This window comes from Sorex araneus, chromosome X, assembly GCF_027595985.1.
Source record: "Sorex araneus isolate mSorAra2 chromosome X, mSorAra2.pri, whole genome shotgun sequence".
NCBI classification, from domain to species: Eukaryota; Metazoa; Chordata; class Mammalia; order Eulipotyphla; family Soricidae; genus Sorex; species Sorex araneus.
The window spans coordinates 107463336-107483461 of NC_073313.1; the positions used below are offsets into that span (position 1 = coordinate 107463336).

At 41.4% G+C, this 20126-nt stretch overlaps 1 protein-coding gene across 1 annotated transcript; it reads left to right on the forward strand.

Moving 5' to 3' along the window:
- Positions 1-1827: 1827 nt before the first annotated feature.
- On the forward strand, positions 1828-3737 carry LOC129399940 (transforming protein RhoA-like). The gene has a single exon (XM_055121518.1). The coding sequence runs from the start codon at positions 2082-2084 to the stop codon at positions 2694-2696; it is 615 nt and encodes a 204-aa protein (XP_054977493.1). The 5' UTR covers positions 1828-2081; the 3' UTR covers positions 2697-3737.
- Positions 3738-20126: the final 16389 nt, after the last annotated feature.

The window sequence follows — 20126 nt, forward strand, 5'->3', positions numbered from 1 at the left end:
ATTAGTCACTCTAGCATAAATTTTTATGTTTGAACAACTTGGAGAGACCTATATGGGAAAAAATCTAGGCTCCTTGAAGTTCCCCAGATCTAGAATGTTCCCAGTTTTACATTATACATTTTTATTAGGTTACATCTCTGCTTATGTAGCACTGCACTGTTGTCCCATTCTTCATCAATTTGCTCAAGCAGGCACCAGTAACATCTCCATTGTGAGACTTTTTATTACTGTTTTTGGCATATCGAATACTCCATGGGTAGTTTGCCAGGCTCTGCTGAGCGGGCAGGATACTCTCAGTAGCTTGCCAGGCTCTCAATCTCGTCTGCTTATGTAAGTATTCCCATGTATATGAGTGAAACAGGAGTCATAAGATGTTATTTGGTAGGGGCTGGAGTGATAGCACAGTGGGTAGGGCGTTTGCCTTGCACGCAGCCAACCTGGGTTCGATTCCCAGCATCCCATATGGTCCCCTGAGCACCGCCAGGGGTAATTCCTGAGTGCAGAGCCAGAAGTAACCCCTGTGCATCGCCGGGTGGGACCCCCCCAAAAAAAGATGTTATTTGGTAACTCAGTAAGTGTCGGTTGGATTAATAAATGATTAGCAAGTAAAATCTCTTGATTTGGGTGTTTTGGAGTCTTGATTTCTGGAATGGGGAGATGATACAAAAGTCAGCCATTTCTCTTGGGGGCACAGCGGGTAGGGTGTTTGCCTTGCATGCAGCCGACCCAGGTTCGAATTCCAGCATCCCATATGGTTCCCTGAACACCGCCAGGAGTAATTCCTGAGTGCATGAGCCAGGAGTAACCCCTGTGCAACGCCGGGTGTGACCCCAGGAAACCGAAAAAAAAGTCAGCAACTTCTCATACAGCAATTTCTCCCTGCGCAGCACTAAGTATTTCTTAACGTTGCTTCCCAGAAGAAAAGTATCTTTTTAACCAGGCAATCATTTACATTTTCCTGTGGAAAGGCCCTGGATGAATAAAGCCCTTAAGATGTCAAAGAACATTGGTTGAGATTCTAAAATTCACTATCAAGTCATATGAGATATATACACAAACACACATTTATATATAGAGATATCTATAGTGTGTGCATATATCCATATATCTTCTTCAATAATACCAGGCTAAAATCATCTATCACAGTCTACCTAAAATCATCTATCACAGTCAACTATCTCTTGACCCTGTTTGGATTGAAGCGTTGCTCTACACATTTTTTTAATTATAGTTACTGTTTTGAGTCTGTAAGCTTCTTGGAGTTTAGTGTTGGACTGGCTTTTCTTTTAAAGGTACACTATTTTTTTCAAAGGTACACTATTTTGTTGCTCTCTTCACCACTAGATGGCCCATCTTTCAAAATAAACCTTACATACTTGGGAGCATTTTTTTTTTCTTTTTAAAATATGGTTCCTGGACTGACAGCACAGCGGGTAGGGCATTTGCCTTGCACGCGGCCGACCCAGGTTCAATTCCTCCGTCCCTCTCAGAGAGCCTGACAAGCTACAGAGAGTATCCAGTCCGCTCGGTAGAGCCTGGCATAGGTCCCATGGCATATTTGATATGCCAAAAACAGTAACAAGTCTCATAATGGAGACGTTACTGGTGCACGATCGAGCAATGGGACGACAGTGCTACAGTGCTTTAAAATATGGTTCCAGGAATCCATGTCTCATTAAAATTGCAGCATTTATATGCACCTCATTTTATACGTACCACATTTTATATAAAGAATGGCATCTTGGACAATTTTTAAATTTTAATTCTTATTTTGTTTATATATTGGAAACTTTTTTTAAAAAAAGATTCTATCGGGGCCCTCCCGCCGCTGCCGCCCGCCCTCGCTCGCGCTCCCCGCCCGCCGCCCGCCGTCCTCGGTCGTTTCTCTTGGTCTAGTCCGCCGCCGCCGACCCTAGCCAGCCGTCCTGTAGTCTCCGAGTGGGAGACTTGGCGGACGAGCGTCCTCGGCGCGGGCAAGTCGGGTTCACAGTCGTCGCCTGCGTGCCTTTCATCTGAAAGTAAAGGGACTTCGCAGAACTTCTACCACACAGGTCGTGGGTCTTTCAGCACATTTGTAAGCCATGGCTGCCATCCGGAAGAAACTGGTGATTGTTGGTGATGGAGCCTGTGGCAAGACATGCTTGCTCACTGTCTTTAGCAAGGACCAGTTCCCAGGAGTGTATGTACCCACAGTGTTTGAGAACTATGTGGCAGATACTGAAGTGGATGGAAAGCAGGGAGAGTTGGCTTTGTGGGACACAGCCGGGCAGGAAGATTATGATCGCTTGCGGCCCCTCTCATACCCTGACACTGATGTTATACTGATGTGTTTCTCCATTGACAGTCCTGATAGTTTAGAAAACATCCCAGAAAAATGGACTCCAGAAGTTAAGCATTTCTGTCCCAACGTTCCCATAATCCTGGTTGGGAATAAGAAGGACCTTCGGAATGATGAGCACACAAGGCGGGAGCTGGCCAAGATGAAGCAGGAGCCAGTCAAACCGGAAGAGGGCAGAGATATGGCAAACAGGATTGGTGCTTTTGGGTACATGGAGTGTTCAGCAAAGACCAAAGATGGTGTGAGGGAGGTTTTTGAAATGGCCACGAGAGCTGCTCTGCAAGCAGACGTGGAAAGGAGAAATCTGGGTGCCTTGTCTTGTGAAACCCTGCTGCGAGCACAGCCCTCATGCGATTAATTTTTGGGAGTGCTGTTTATTAATCTTAGTGTATGATTACTGGCCTTTTTCATTTATCTATAATTTACCTAAGATTACAAATCAGACGTCATCTTGCTCTGCAGTATTTAGAAGCCAGCCATGATCATTAATGATGTCCAAGCTGCCTGACCCGCCACCAGGGTCCCTCTCACACTGCTCTAACAGCCCTCCTCTGCACTCCCACCTGACACACAGGCGCTAATTCAAAAAGAATTTAACTTCTTGCTTCTTTCTAGAAAGAGAAACAGTTGGTAACTTCTGTGAATTAGGCTGTAACTACTTTATAACTAACATGTCCTGTCTGTCATCTGTCAGCTGCAAGGTATATTCTGGTGAGACACCACTTCAGAGCTTTACTTCTTAACACATTACATTAGCATAGCTCTGGAGTGGGCATTCCATTTTTTGGGGGGAAATATTCTCAGCCAGAAACACCCAAGTCCATGCAGCTATGACAAAGTTACAGTTCTGTGGTTTCATGTTAGTTACCTTATAGTTACTGTGTAATTAGTGCCACTTATGTATGTCACCAAAAATAAATATATCTACTACCGACTAGATGTAGTATTTTTTGTATAATTGGATTTCCTAATACTGATATTTGTCAATCCCACAGAAAGTATATTGCTTTTTTAAAAAAGAAAGTGTATTTGAAAATAAAGTCAGATGGAAAATTCATTTTTAAATTCCAGTTTTGTCAGTTTCTCTGATAAAAGATGGCCATATACCCATTTCCCAGTACCCCCTCCCCAGAGCTGGGCTAAGTAAATAGGAATTTGGTTTCATGCCTAAGGCACTTAAGACACTTCAGAAAGTGGCATAACCTATCTCCCCTGAACTGCAGGGTCTGGCTCTAGGTCACAGTGCTCTTTTCTCCTCACTGTATCCAGGTTCCCTCCCAGAAGAGCCACCAGTTCTCTTGGGTGGTACTCAGTTTCTCTTTTTCTCTCCAGCTGACTAAACGTTTTTTCTGTACCACTTAATTTTTCCAACTACTAATAGAATAAAGGCAGTTTTCTAAAAAAAAAGAAAAAAAAATTCTATCGGGAGGGATACAGGGATATTAGTGGCGGGAAATGTACGGTGGTGGAGGGATGGTTGCTAAAACATTGTATGACTGAAACCCAATCATGAAAGCTTTGTAACTGTATCACAAAGTAATTTAATTAAAAATAAAATTTAAAAAAATATAATACAAACAGAAAAAAGGAAGGTACTATCCATAAGTATTTAAAGTTTTTTTAATGCAAAACAAGGTTTTCTCTAAAAAGATTTGCTGAACAAATATCTCATTATCTTTAGAGTAGGGCCATCATGAATTTTAGCTCTAACATATACTACTATGCATTGTTTTAAATATTGGTGGATTTGGTTAGTGGTACAGTCCAAATTTGACTGTGCTCTGGGAACCATGCAGTGTGGGGTATGCAACAAAGAGCTTCACATAGTAAGGAATGTTCCTGACTACTTGAGCCACATCCCTGACTTCCAATATTTTCTCTTTAAGTTGAATAATGTTAAACCTAAGCATACCTATTTTAAAAGTAAAGTAAAATATAGGGTAGAGGTATGCATAGATGAAAAACAATGAACTAGAGAGAAAGAGCTGCACTAGAGATTAATAGGAAGTTATAATGGATCTAAACTTGTGATCAAATTTAAAGAGACCAAGATAAAAAGGCAGTAGAAAGATGGGGGAGAAGGAAAGATCTGATCTCAAGGTCTGGAGAGATAATACAGGGCATAAAGTGCTTGCTTTTGAATGCAGTTGACTCCAGCTCCATTCCTGACACTGCATTTGGTTTGGTTCCCTGAGCACCATCAGGAGTTATCCATAAGCATAGACCCAGAAACAAGCCCTGAGCACTGTGGGCTGTGCCCTTTCTCCCCCCAGGAAAAAGAAAGAAATGAAAAGAGAGGAAATAAAAAAGGGAGGGGTTGGCGAGATAGTACAGCAGATAAAAGTGCTTGCTTTGCACAGAGCTGACACTGTTGGATTCCCAGCATCCCATATGGTTCCCCAAGCATTGTCAGGAGCAGCCCTTGAGCATCACTGCGCATGGCCCAACCCCCTAAGTAAGTAAGTAAGTAAGTAAGTAAATAAATAAATAAATAAATAAATAAATGTCCTTAAGTGCAGCTGGGTGCCACCCACATTCGTTCCCCCAATAAAGAAACAAGCAGGGCCCCTAGAGAGAGTTCAAGGGCTGAAATGCATGCTCTCCTTATGGATGCCCTGGGTTAGAAGCCACATACTGTGTAATCCCTAGAGCACTGTGCCAGGAGTAGCCCCCAAGCACTGCCAGGTGTGGCCCAAAACCCAAAGAAGGGAAAATGAACAAACACAAGGCACATTGTCTTGGAAGCAAAAAAGACCCAAAAACTGCCTACTGTATCATTCCAGTCATAGGAATTCCTAGAACTAGAAAAACTGTATACCAGCAAAAATCAGATCTGTTCCTGTCCATGTGGTAGAAAGACATGAGTAGAAAAAGACTAAACAAAATTTTGAGATGACATGAATGTTTTATATATTATTAATATACATAAACCTATAATGATCTATTAAAATATATATGCACTTGAAATTTAAAAAAAATATTAATGAATCACCATGAGGTACTGTTACAGACTTACAAACTTCCGTGCTTGCATTTCAGTCATATAATGGTCAAGTATCCATCCCTCCACCAGTGCCCATTTTCCACCACCAATGGTCCCAGCAACCCTCCCACCATCCCCATCCCGCTCCCCCTCCCCCCACCCCACCTCTGTGGCAAGGCATTACCTTTTGCTCTCTCTCTCTCTTCTCTCTCTCTCTATCTCTCTCTCTCCTTTTGGGTGTTGTGATTTGCAATAGAGGTATTAAGTGGCCATCATGTTTGGTCCATAGTCTGCTTATAGAGTGCGTCTCCCATCCCGAGCGGATCCTTCTAGCACCATTTACTTGGTGATCCCTTCTCTAACTGAATTGCCTTTTCCCCCAATGTGAGGCCAGCTTCTGAAATGTGGAGTAATCCTCTCAGTACTTATCTTTAATAATCTTGGGTGTTAGTCTCCCATTCTGTTACTTTATATTCCACAAATGAGTGCAATTTTTCTAAGCCGGACCCTCTCTTTCTGACTCTTTTCACTTAACATAATACTTTCCATGTTGATCCATCTATATGCGAATTTCATGGCTCCATCTTTTCTAAGAGCTGCAGAGTATTCTGCATTTGAAATTTTAAGTTTGCTAAGAGTATAGATTTTAAGACTACTAACCACACACACAAAAGAAAGGGTAATTATCTAGTTAAATGGAAATCTAACTTATGCTATAGTTATAAATTTACAATATATAAATGTATCAAATCAATCATTATACTGTGAGCCTTAAACTTCTCAATGTTAAATGATCCTGGAGATTTTATGCATTTATTTTAGGGGCATGGGGGTTACACCAAGTGATGCTTGGGTGGTTAGTAGGGTACTGGAAATAAAACAGAGACCGGCTGCATGCAAGGCAAGCACTTACTGTCTCTTTGACACTGTAAATTATATCTTAATAAAGCTGGGGAAAACATTAAAAACCTCATTGAAAAGGCCACTGAATTGTATATTTTCAAATGGTTATATGATAAATTTTATGTCAATAACCATTTAAAAGGCATCATTAAAAATAAAATGCAAAAATAATAAAATTAAAAGATAAAACTCTGAACCAAACATGCAACACATGCACACACTGAATCTACAACTGAATTAGGTAAGCAAGAGGATAAAATAAAGATGGAACTAAAGGAAGAAGTGTGGAGTTGGGGCCTGGGGAAGTACCCTCCTTTTTTTTTGTTCCTTTAGGGAACACTGAAAAACAATGTTTGATAGATGAGTACAAAATTATAGTCCCAAAGATCACTAATTGACATTGCCTAGCACCATCTGATTTTGCATATTTTGCAATTCATAACTGTTTGGACTTTGGAAAAGTAATGGAAGTCTAGATCGGATATTAGGCATCATACCCAGAATGGTCTGGGGCAACACTGCATAATTAAGCATATCAATATTTCCGCAGTGAAATGTGTCCTTTGTCATAGTGATACAGATAAAAAGTATGAATTCACCAAAGATCAGTTCAGGTTAGTTTCTGTTACCCAAAAGGATTTTGACACCAAAGTTAAAACATTAAAACAACCTCTTTATTCTCAGAGCCTTTCAGAATATGCAAATGTATTTTTTCTGTCTTCATTTTTAACTGAGTCATGGGCCCAGGATATTTGACACATATTACTGTTCAAATTACTTTTGTTTGCTTTAGATGTTAATTTTTGGCATCAAGCTGCTTTATTTATTCTTACTTATTATTGTAGTCTAGCTATCACGGTTATAATAATGTTAGCATTAATGGTCTTGATACCTTGATACCTCATCACCGCAAAGTGCCCAAGACCTTCCACTACTGTCCTGACTTCTAGTTCCCCTCTTCATTCCTCCTTCTCCCCATGCTTGGTAACCTTAGCTTTGTAATCCAATCTCAGTTCTGATACTATCATTTTGATTTGCATTTCCTTGTTTATAATTATGAGCACTATTTCATATGTCCACCTCAGGTGTCTGCTCATTAGATACTAAGTTTTATTTGTGTATTATTATTACTTTTTGGGTTTGTGTGTTCACCCCTAGCTAATCTCAGGGCCTACTCTAGGCTCTCTGTATAGAGGTCATTCCTGGTAGTGGTCAAGGGACCACATGAAGTGACAAATATTAAACTGGGCTCAGTGCAAGGCAAGCATCCTGACTCCTGTACTATCTCTCTAGCCTGAAATATTAATTTCAAAACGTTTTATTGCATAGGTTCATACCTGTTCTAAAAATGCATATGGTACAATGTTGGGTTTGGACTGGAATTCCTAAGTATTTGTCGAGTTGAATCAGCCTAATCTAACCTTCTCACACTCATCGTCATATCTGCCTTTGAAAAAGCAGCAGATGTTCTGCTTGTTAGGGAGGTTAGTCTGGTTATGAATATAGATAAGAGTTAAGTGCCACAGGGATGTCTCTAGATGAACCAACAAAGGACCAAAGGGAAAAACTGATCCACAAAATTGAGTTTGGAGGTGTTGAAAGGGAGGACCTTTAAGGCACTTGGGGTAGGGAGGTGTGTACACTGGCTGATGGATGTGATGTTGAAATTATATGCATGAGAAACCATCACTAAATGTACTTAACAGTACTGTAAATCACAGTATCCCAATCAATTAAAAAAAACTTATACATTTATTTATTCGCTGATTCTAGAAATATTCATTGAGCATTACTCTGAACCTAGCAGAGAAGGCACAGGAGGTCCCATATAAACAGAATTTCATTTCTGCCATAGAAAATTCATGGTCTGGCAGAGGGAGCAAGCTCCTCCCACCATCTTATGAATTAATGGGCTGAGATCCAGGGAAGAAGTATCAAGTGCAATGAAAACTCCAAGCAGATGTGCTCTCTGCCTGGCATATGGACACCAGTGCCTGCCTAGGAATCTTAAAAGATGAGCTGAGAGTACTGCAGTCCCCTCACCGCTACAACCTAAAATGGAAATCTGATTCTCTCCTTCCTAAACTGTAGGGACTTGAATCTTCATGAATTAATTTTTTCTTTTGCTTTTTGGGTCACACCCAGTGATGCTCAGGGGTTACTCCTGGCTTTGCACTCAGGAATTACCCCTGGCGGTGCTTGGGGGACCATATGGGATGCCAGGGATTGAACTCAGGCCGGCCGCGTGCAAGGCGAACGCCCTACTCACTGTGCTATCGCTCCAGCCCCATGAATTAAATTTTTAAAGAACCCAGAAGAACTTCCCCTGTATATGAGTAATGAAAATTTGAACCTTCTAGTGCTTAATGAGTACCATCCTGGATAGCAATCTATGGAAAGTCATCATAGTTTCCTGTTGATACAAAGAATTCCAGAATATAAGAATTCTTACTACAGACAGACCTGCCCCAGTAAACCACTTGCTTCAAAAAGAGTCTTCCTGGAGCCCAGAGACTGTAGAATTTCTCTGATTTCTAAGAATTGTCTTAATCCTGCTCAAACTCAACTGACCTTGGCTCTATATTATTGATGTAAATCCCTGGGTCCTTATCTAGGGATAATGAAGAAGTTGATATATGTTACACGTTTGAAACAACAATCAGCACACAGTAAATCCTGTACCAGGGCGCCTGTCTTAAAGGGTTAGTGCCAGGCTTCACAGATTATCTCTATAGCATGCTTAAAACTCACTGTCAGCTCCTATTATTTATTATCATCTTCGTCAACATGTATCCAGTTCCAGGTAATACCACTCCTGAATTTATATCTCTAAGAAACTGAACACAGGTCAAGGCTTTTGTTTGGGAAGATGACCTAATATGACACACCAAGGTTTGTAAAACTCATGATAATGCTAGTAGATTCTATAAAGGGAAACTGGGGCAGAGACCCATTGTCCCACACATGTAGTGATATGACTCAACAAAGATCAAATTCAACAACAATCTCTTTCTTGTAAAGTCAATGGATGGTTTTAGTCTTTATTTGGGGGGAGTTTTTGAGAGGAGGGTTGGGCCACACTGAGCTGTGTTCAGTGCTTATTCCTGGCTCTGTGCTCATAGATCACTTCTGATAGAGCTCTGGAGAACATATGTGGTGCTAGGGATTTTATCAGGGCCAGCTATAATTAGGCAATTGTCTTAACCCTTGTAATATATCTCTACAATAATGTATATTTTCTTTTTTTTGCTTTTTTTTGGGTCACATCCGGCGATGCACAGGGGTTACTCCTGGCTCTGCACTCTGGAATTACTCTTGGAGGTGCTCGGGGGACCAAATGAGATGCTGGGAATTGAACCTGGGTCAGCTGCGTGCAAGGCAAATGCTCTCCCCACTGTATTATCACCCCAGTCCTATATAATAATATATCTGTATATTCACTGATCTTTCTCTTTCAGTACACAACATTGACCCTATTAAGTCTTCCTTCTCTCCTTTGTGAAACACTGTGTTTACTTACATGGCACAATACTCTCTAGGTTTTCCTGACTCTTCTCTGCAAGCACTGTTCATCCATCTCTTTTTTATTATTATGTTTTAATTTTAAAGAATCATTGTGAGATACATTTACAGGATTACAAACTTTCTTGATTGTGTTTCAGTCAAACAATGTTCAAGTACCCATCCCTCCACCCGTGCCTATTCTCCATCCCCAATGTTCCCAGTATCCCTCCCCTCACCCCCACCCGTTCCTACCTCCTGCCCCTGTGGCAGGCACAATCCCTCTTTCCCTCTTACTCTTTCTGTCCTGTTGGGCTTTATGGTTTGCAATACAAGTAACAAGCAGCCATCATGTTTGGTCCGTAGTCTACTTTCAACATACATCTACTATCTCAAGAGATCCCTCTAACCACCATTTATTTAGTGCTCCTCTCTCCATCCCAGCTACCTTTTCTCCCAGCACATCAGATCAGCTATCAAGTCATGGGGCAGTCCATCTGACCCTTATTTTAACTGTTCTTAGGCACGGAACTCTACACATGATCCCTGCTGGAACTCTACACATGATTCCTGCTGGACATCGCTGGCTGTTTTGCAAGATTCGGACTGAATGACATCGGCAGGGCACTGAGAAACTGCTGTGGCAGCCGCAGCATTGCCACCTGGCCCTGCTGGGCCGAGTCGCAGTGCCTTCAGACATAGAGCCGCAGCGGCAGTGGCTCATCCACTGTGGGGTGCTGTCAGCCAACCACCAGGTGACTTGGGACTCAATGTAGGTGTTTGACCTGACACAGACCCTCCGCGATAGGGTCCTTCTTGGCCAGCTGCTTATCAACCTCCAGGCGCACTCCATGAACCTCAAGAGATCAATCTGAGGCCGCAGATGTCCCACGTGCTGCCCAGAGATGCAGGCAGGTGTGTGTTTGTCAGTGTGCAGATCGTTACAACATGCCAGTTAACCAAAAGCTTACATTCGGTAGACTGGAAACACCTGTAAAGGCCATTAGCTGCCCCCAAAGCCTCTGTCTCTCCTGGAGAGCCTGGCAATCTACAAAGAGTACCCGCCCACACGGCTAAGCCTGGCAAGCTACCTGTGGCGTACTCGATATGCCAAAAACAGTAACATTGATGGTCCTCATTCTCCTGACCCTGAAGGAGCCCCCAATGTGCCATTGGGCTACACTAGCACGCGACAGGGACAAATGGAGACATTACTGGTGCCCGCTCGAGCAAATTGATGAACAACGGATGGCAGTGACAGTGATGATGATGATATTCCACAAATGAGTGCAGTCCTTTTATGTCTGTCCCTTTCTTTCTGACTCATTTCACTTAGCATAATGCTCTCCATGTTGATCCACTTATATGCAAATTTCATGACTTCATTTTTTTCTAACAGATGCATAGTATTCCATTGTGTCGATATAACAAAGTTTCTTCAAGCAGTCGTCTGTTCTGAGGCACTCGGGTTTTTTTCCAGATTCTAGCTATTGTAAATAGTGCTGCAATAAACATACAAGTGCATATATCATTTCTACTATACTTTTTTTGCATCTCTGGGATATATTCCCAGAAGTGGTATTGCTGGCTCAAATGGGAGCTCAATTTCTAGATTTTTGAGAATGTACATATTGTTTTCCAAAATGGCATTCCCACCATCAGTGAAGGAGAGTCCCTTTCTCCCCGCATCCAGGCCAACACCGGTTGTTTTTGTTTTTTTTTGGATGTGTGCCAGTCTCCATTGTGTGAGATGATATCCCATAGTTGTTTTGACCTGCATCTCCCTGATGATAAGTGATGAAGAGCATTTTTTCATGTGTGTTTTGGTCATTCGGATTTCTTCTTAGAGAAAGATTTTGTTCCTTCATCACCCCATTTGCTGATGGAATTGGATCTTTTCTTCTTTCATAGTTCAACCAGTGCCTTGTATATCCTTGATATTAACCCCTTATTGGAGGGGTATTAGGTGAATATCCTTTCCCATTCTGTAGACTGTCTTTGTTTCTGGTCACTGTTTCTTTTGAGATACAGAAACTTCCTAGTTTAAGATAGTCCTATTTGTTTATCTATGTTTCCACTTGTTTGGTCAATGGTGTTTCGTCCTTGAAGATACATTTAGCTTCAATGTTGTAGAGGGTTTTGCTGACCTTTTCTTCAATGTACCTCATGGATTCTGGTATGATCTTGAGGTTTTTAATCCATTTTATCTGACTTCTGTGCATGATGTTAGGTAGAGGTCTGAGCCCAATTTTTTTGCACGTAGCTGTCCAGTTTTGCCAGGACCATTTGTTAAAGAGACGTTCCTTGTTGGACTTCACACCTCTTGCTCCCTTATCAAGGATTATATGTTCATATATTTGAGGGTATGTGTAAAGATGTTCAATCCTATTCCACTGATCTGCAGGTCTGCTTTTGTTCCAATACCATGCTATCTCTCTTTTTTTTTTTTTTGGTTTTTGGGTCACACCTGGCGATGCACAGGGGTTACTCCTGGCTCTGCCCTCAGGAATCACCCCTGGCTGTGCTCAGGGGACCATATGGGATGCTGGGATTTGAACCCGGGTTGGCCGCGTGCAAGGCAAACGCCCTACCCGCTGTGCTATCTCTCCAGCCCCTACCATGCTATCTCTTAATGTTAGAGCTCTTTCCTGAACAGACTTCTGTTCTTACTGGTAATGGTCTCCCCTGAACAATTTTATTTACCCCCAAAGCAAATTATATTGTTTCGTTTCTTTGTATTCTACATATATATGAAATCATATGACATATATATACCATAGTATTTTTAAAATCTTCTCAGCCATTGCTCAAAGGGAAACTTTGTTTCCATCTCTTGGCCATTGTAAATGATGCTAAAATGAATATATGGGTAGAGTAATTTTTCCGAATCAGTTTTTTATATTCTTTAGATACATATTCAAAAGAAAAACAGCTGGGTTATATGTTGAGGATGACTTCTTTTGTGGGAGAGACACACGCACCAGTGCTAAAGGTATGTTCCTAGCTCTGTGTTCAAAAGTGACCGCTGGAGGTATTCCAGGGACCATATATATGTGTTACCAGAATTTCAAGCTGATATTGGCATGCAAGGGAAGAAGCTTTAAGTCTTAAAATATCTCCCCAACCTGGGGCTGAAGTGATAGCACAGCGGGTAGGGCGTTTGCCTTGAACGTGGCCGACCCGGGTTCAAATCCCAGCATCCCATATGGTCCCCTGAGCAGCGTCAGGAGTAATGCCTGAGTGCACAGCCAGGAGTAACCCCTGCGCATCGCCAGGTGTGACCCAAAAACAAAACAAAAAAAATATCTCCCCAACTTTGAGACTTTTACATGTATCTCTTTAAAACAGTTTTAAAGGATTTTTCTTGTTTCTTTGTTTTTTCTGCAGTGCAGTGAAGGAACCCAGAACCCTATACATGGGAGCACACACTCTACAACTAAGCCACATCTCCAAGTCCCAGTTTCTTATTTAAAAGCTTTCCCTTTTTATAATTTGACCGTTTCTTTTTCATCTTTTTATAAATTTGTCTCATGCTTAGTAAATTTTTATTAGTGTACTAATGCAACCTGAGCTTTAACAAACCAAATTTGGATATCACCACCAGGATAAGTGCTTGTCTGCACACAAATCATCAATTATCTCACTTTATGGCCTGGCTTCCTTGTAAACCCAATTGGTCTTAAAGCCCATCTCAGAGAGCAAACAGACCACAGAAGCTTTTTCTTTATCATAGGGGCTGCTCCCAGTGGTGCTGGGGAACCCAGGTTTTCAACCCAGCCATGCTTGGCCTGCAAAGGCAGGATGGGCATTTTAAATTTTTTTTGGGGGAACACACCGGGCAGTGCTTAAGGCTTAGTCCTGGCTCAGTGCTCAGGGATCAGACCTGGTAGGACCCAAGGGACCATATGCAGTGTCAAGAATCAAACCTGGGTCAGCTGCATGCAAGGCAAATAAACATCCTACCTGCTGTTACTATCTCTCCAACCCATGCCTAGCATTTTTTTTTTGCTTTTTGGGTTACACCTGACAATGCACAGGGGTTACTCCTGGCTTTGCACTCATGAATTACTCCTGCCGGTGCTCAGGGGACCATATGGGATACTGGGAATCAAACCCAGGTCGGTCACGTGCAAGGCAAACATCCTACCGGCTATGCTATTGCTCCAGCCCCACGCCTAGCATTTTTGTACTCAGGGGCTGCGGAAGTCACTCCAGCATCAAGTGGCCACCAGGGCCACACTTGGCGGTGCTGGGTATTGAACACAGGGCCTCATGTCAGCACTTTGAGCTATCTCCCTGGCCCCTTGGTTAGCTATACATTTGAAAAAGACAAACTAATGCCCTGAAACATGTTAATGTACTTCTCCAAGTACATGTACATTCTAATAGGAAACTTAAATGGAAGCCTAAGAAATGAACATGTATGGTCAAATTTCAGGCAGCAATCCAATGAGAGAAAAGAAAACAGGCCTCCTCGACCGCTCGTGATCAGATCCCCTATTTGGCCCTTAAACAAACCTTGCATTTCCAAAGCACAAACTCTGCTCTTATTCCCTTCCCACACATTCAGCAAACAGAGCCTAGAATGTAGGCTCCTATAATCCAGGACTAATACCAGGCTCTTGGTTTTCCCAGTATCTGCAAATGCTGGTCCTGGGTAGTACAAATGCATCTGTTTTGCTAATGGAAAATCAAGGCTCTGGGATCAAGTATATATAGAATAAGAGCATTGTAGAAAGGTGCATTTGGCCTTCTAGAAACAAAAGAAAATGATAGGCAAAGAAAAAAGGTCTAGTTGGTTGTTGCTATCAATGTCTGAACAGTTTATTTTTTGCAAATCCTATGATCATGAATAACTTAGAGCTGTAATTCTGTTTGATTATCCTATGCTGTCTGGGAGATGGAAAAAACCAGAAGATTAATGTTTGGTATGGCAATAAGGTTGCAAGCCTGCAACTCTGAATTTATCTCCCATGAATCAGGAGCTGGGCTGAGAGGCTTCAAAAAAACAGTGACATTTCATAATAATTGTGCATGTGTGTGGAAAAAGACGTGTCATTATTCTTTGCCACCACTGGCTTCTTAATTAAACAGGTAAAGGCTCCTCATATACAACTTCCCTTTTCTCTTTGTTTCTTGCCATCAGACTATCTACGAGAGAGTGGTATGTGTATATGAGGGGGAGGAGAGAAGACTGATTTGGGTATGTACTCTCATTGCAAAGATTTTTCGGTGGCTGATTCCACACCCAGAAGTGCTGAGGGATCTTCTCAGATCTGTGCTTACTCCCGGTGATGTATGGGGCAACATGTGGTCCCAGGGATTGAACTGGGATTGGATATATGCAAGGCAAGCACATTCACTACTGCACTATTTCTTAGGCTCTGTAAAAGCCTCAGTAAGAGAGTGAAAAGATAGTACAGTAGATGAAGCCATTGCCTTGCATGTGGCTAACCCCATTATATCTTTAACATTACATCTGCTGTTCCCGAACCCCACCAGGTATGATGCCTGAGAGCTGATACAGGACTAAGCCCTGAGCACAGCCAGGTGCAGCCCCCAAACCTAAATAGATAAAAATATACAAAAGCCTTAAGAGCTGTTTTAAAGCTCCTTCAGCGGGAATTCAAGTTTTCATTGAAGCAAATTCCATACTTGCTTCTTATCCTTTCCTAGGGCCTGCCAAGAAATAGAGCTCCATGTAAAACTTTGATTTTTATGTTTCCCTAAAACATATAAGCTTTATCTCTTACAATTTAATACAAAATTTGTAAGTCAGCCCCTTTAAATAGGGCTATCTTAACTCAGAATATAGTGCTACATAGATGCTGTGTAACTTTAGAAAACGTCCTAAACTTCCCTGATAGTCAGTGTATCTATAATGAATGATAATATTCTCTTACAACATTGCAGGAGGATAAAATGAGATGAAGTGATACATAGCAAGTACCTGGACCTTGTTAAGAAGACATTGTTATGAGGCCATATATGTGGCTCCAAGTAGGTAGCGTATTAACCTTGAATATTCTAGGCCCTGAGTTTGACACCCCAGTGTCTGTATCACTCCCCAAACACTTATATGTGACTATACAACAGTAATAAATAAAAACAAAGCAACAGTAAAGTCCTAATATTGTAGATACCCAGGGTTCAGAAATTTGTCCCCCACTTACCAATGGTGTGATTTTGAGTATGTTGCTTAACCTCACAAAATTTTGTTTTCACATCTATAAAATGGAACTGACAATCTTCACAACACTGGTAAGCAGGTACCATAGGTACCAGTTCAGAATTCAGCACAGGGACCAGGAAATAGTGAGGTCAGTAAGCTACCTCTTATACACCATGCTAGACTTGGGTTCGATTCCTGGGATCACACACTCCCCTGAGCATCACTGGGATAGATCGGGAGGCCCCCCAAGCACATTGGGCATGGCCAGAGTACCCAGAGCACTTCTTTGCTGATACAGAAGCCCCTAGGACCACTGGGGTGATTCAAGTAATCTCTGTTACCCCAGTATCTGAGTAATATGCTATCATAGAGCACCTTTCACTGAATTGCAGGCGACGTTAACTGAGACTCACCCGTAAGCATGCCAGGCCTTCTAAGAACTGCTTGGGAAGCTTCCCTTAAAAGAATTTAGTACAGTGCCTAATATGGTTATTATTCAAGAAATGAAAGCTAGTTATAGTAGTAGTCAATAAGGAAAAACAAAGGGAGAAAAGGGAGAAAAAGGGGGAAAGAAGGGAGGCATAGAGACATGAATTTAAAAGTAAAGGAAGACACTTTTAGTTAGACATAAAAACTTAGTCACTGAAAATCTTGCCATTTTTCTCAACCCAATTAATAAGGAGAGAGAGAGAGATTTAGTCAAAGAGATAGTACAGAGACAAGGTGCTTTCCTTCTATGTGGCCAACCTTGGTTTTATGATCTCTCAAGCCCTGCAACGAGACAGGCAGAGCACAGGAGAAAGCCTGTGCATAGACAGAGTTAGGAGAAAGCCCTGAGCTCAATTCTTCCCCACTTCCAATTTCTATGAGTTGAAATTCATAGTATGTGTTATACATACTATAAATACTATGGCATTGTATTCAAATCCTTACAGGATCTCTGCCCCCTTCATATTCCAGCATCTTCTCATTAGCTTCCCTATGCTGAGACTCAAACAGGAAGTGCAATGGTTCTCGGATCCTAACATGCCACATTATTGATAGAAATCTTGTTATTACTATACTGTAACTTATATCACAATGGCACTAATTATTAAGCTCTTATAATATGATAAGTATCTGACGTGTGCTATTTTCCCTACACTGTGAGCTGCATCAGCAACAATGACCATCAACTCTAGCTATTTATAATTCTCTCCCTAGTGTCTTTTATGGAATCTGGTACATGAAGGGGACTAAATAAGTATTTCCATTTTACCTGGCAATGCTCAAGGGCTATTCATGGTTATGTGACCAGGAATGACCCTTGGTGATACTGGGGTGACCATATATGGTGCCAAGGATTCCAACTGGTCACATGGAAGGCAAGCACTTTTCTCCATCTACTATCTCTCTGACCTGACACTACCAATCAATTTTAACCAACTTATTTCAGTCTGTGCAGGTTTCAAACCAACAAGCTACTCTGCAAACAGCAGATTCTGCTTTACAGGTTCTCAAGAAAACAAAGTGTGTAGAAAAGTCTGCAACATCACCAATTTGTATACTTTCATTTCTCTGTTAGTATCATTGGGAATGTCCTTTTCTCCCTGTCCAGCTGGTTTACTCATCCCTGAAGACTCTTCAAGTCTTTTATAATTCATCTGCTTTTTGGTCTTATTTCATCGTGAAAAACATTTACATGGCTTTCTGAATATTATAAAATTGGACAGAAAAAGACAAATGATAAAAATCCGTGAAAATGCTACCCAACCATTTAAAGAAAAAGATGAATATTTCCAGCAACATGAAAACCTTGAGTGTATTATGTTTAATGGAATAAGTCAAAATGAAAAAGACAATATGATTTCATTCATATATAGACTAAAAAATACAAAGCAAATATAAAAATACAAACACAAATTCTTAAACTCAGCCACTAGGTTGGTGGTTATCAAAGTGGGAGTTCATAGTGAGGGGTGGATTGGAATAGGTTAGAGGGTGTCCATTGGTTGGTACTGGATGGTAACTGGACATTTGTTTTAGTTACCAAAAGTATTGTCTACATTTATTAGCTACATGGCATTCATGGTGGTGGAATTGTGACACTAGACCATCAAGGCTTATTAATCTAGTGCAATAAAACTATATTAACTTATGACTGCAGCAATAGGACGCTCTTGGGAAGATGGGTGGCACCGGCCCCTCCCACCGCCAAGATGTGATCCTGGGGGCCGCACGTGTGTGCTGCCTCTCCGCAGCTGCATGAGCGTGACTCCAGACGCCAGCTAAATTTTTCGGCATGAGCAGCTCCTCGCAGAATGTCTCCAGACTGAGAACTAAGCCGCGGTCCCATGCCCACCCAGGAGGGGAAAGGTATTTCTCTCTCTCGCCTTTTCCTTGCCGGGGGTGAAGGGCGTGGTGACCGTCATATTATGATGACCACAGATGGGGTTTACAAGCTTGCAATGATCCAATATCTGGAAGAAATCTCCCTGAACTTAGTTGCTAAAGTACAGAAATCCAAAACTGCGCAGCCGCTACTGCGGCCACGCGACCTCTTATCTCTTCACAACAGGCCTGACTAGTGGGGTACTCCTAACAATAATAGTGAGTTTTGTGTTGAAATATTGAATGTAACCATAGTAAATAGAAAGTAAAGTGAAATTTATCAGTTACATGGCAGGGGGGTTGTGGGGGGGGCAGGATGGGAGGTGTGCTTTTTTTTTTTTTGGTGGTGGGATATGGGCACTGGTGAAGGGATGGTTTTTTCAGCATTGTATAACTGAGACTTAAGCCTGAAAGCATTGTAATTTTCCACATGGTGATTCAATAAAATAAAATTCTTAAAAAAAACTATATTAACTGAAATAATATGCTCGCAATAAGAAAATATGATTTAGGAAAAGGAAACAAAAATCTGGGAAGGCAAAAATGCACCTGAAAATAAATGTCTGGTAAGATTTTTTTGTTCTTTGAGAGGTGGGCCACGAATTTATTTCTAAACTTGTTGTCAGCCAAGGCAAAGATGGAAACTCAATTAGTTACAGGAGCCACAGCATCCATAAACTCTAAAAAGATATATCTCTTTCATTTTTAATAGAAGCTCATTGCCCACCCCAACACCCCTGGCCTGGGATTTGAGATTGTTTCATTCTGAGGGTTCTTTCAAAAGAATGGCATGCTATTAAGGGCGTGCTGAATTTTTATAGCTATGCAAAGGATTTTGCAGATGGTACTCACCACAAGAGATCCCCAATGAAGATGATTAGCAAACAACTTCTTTCAATATTTTTCATAATGAAACAATGACAGCTTCTGAGAAATATTTCCTGGCTATCAGACCCAATATCTAAGGCTGGATTGGGGCTGGAGCGATAGCACAATGGGTAGGGCATTTGCCTTGCACCCGGCCGACCCGGGTTCGATTCCCAGCATCCCATATGGTCCCCTGAGCACCGCCAGGGGTAATTCCTTAGTGCAGAGCCAGGAGGAACCTCTGTGCATCGCCAGGTGTGACCCAAAAAGCAAAAAAAGAAAACCCAATATCTAAGACTGGAATAGGAGCCCTTTGTTTTGCCATAACATTTTGTCCTGTCTCATATCAGGTTTTGTTATAATTATCCATATATCTTGGCTCCTCAACAGACTGATAACTTTTTGAGAACAGTTAGCACATCTTGGTTATTCTTGTCCCTGTGCCTCTTTGGGGATAATAATGGTACTTATAATAAATAAATGAGTCAATACAGGAAAAATGCTAGAACAGTGCCTGCCTGACCCATGGTAGGCACACAGTAAGTATTAGCCATTATTATTTCCTCTGCAAGCACAATGCCTAATACCAGTCTTTCAATCAGTAGGTACAGGATGAATGCATAAATGGATCAATGTGTGAGGCTAGAATGAAAGCCAGTGAAATCTTTTTGTCTAGAGAGTTTTAAAATTAGAGAAGAAATCCATTAGTCTAAATTTGTTTATTTTCTTTGGTGTTTGCTTCCATGGTTTCTTTATAGAAAAATTTTTCTCTGACTCTATTAAAATTATATTCCCTTGAAACGTTTTCTATATCCTCTTGCCTTTTTTTTGCTTTAGCACATAACATTATTTAATATACTATCTGCATGATGGTTTGCTACCTTTATTCTTTTGAAGGGAGATTTTTGTTTGGGGCTCACCCTTGCACTATTCTTGGCTCTGTACTCAGGATTGATCCCTGGTGGTGCTCAAAAGACCATATGTGCTGCAGG

Coding starts and splice junctions, on each gene's coding strand:
- LOC129399940 (XM_055121518.1), top strand. CDS start 2,082: ATGGCTGCCATCCGGAAGAAACTGGTGATTGTTGGTGATGGAGCCTGT.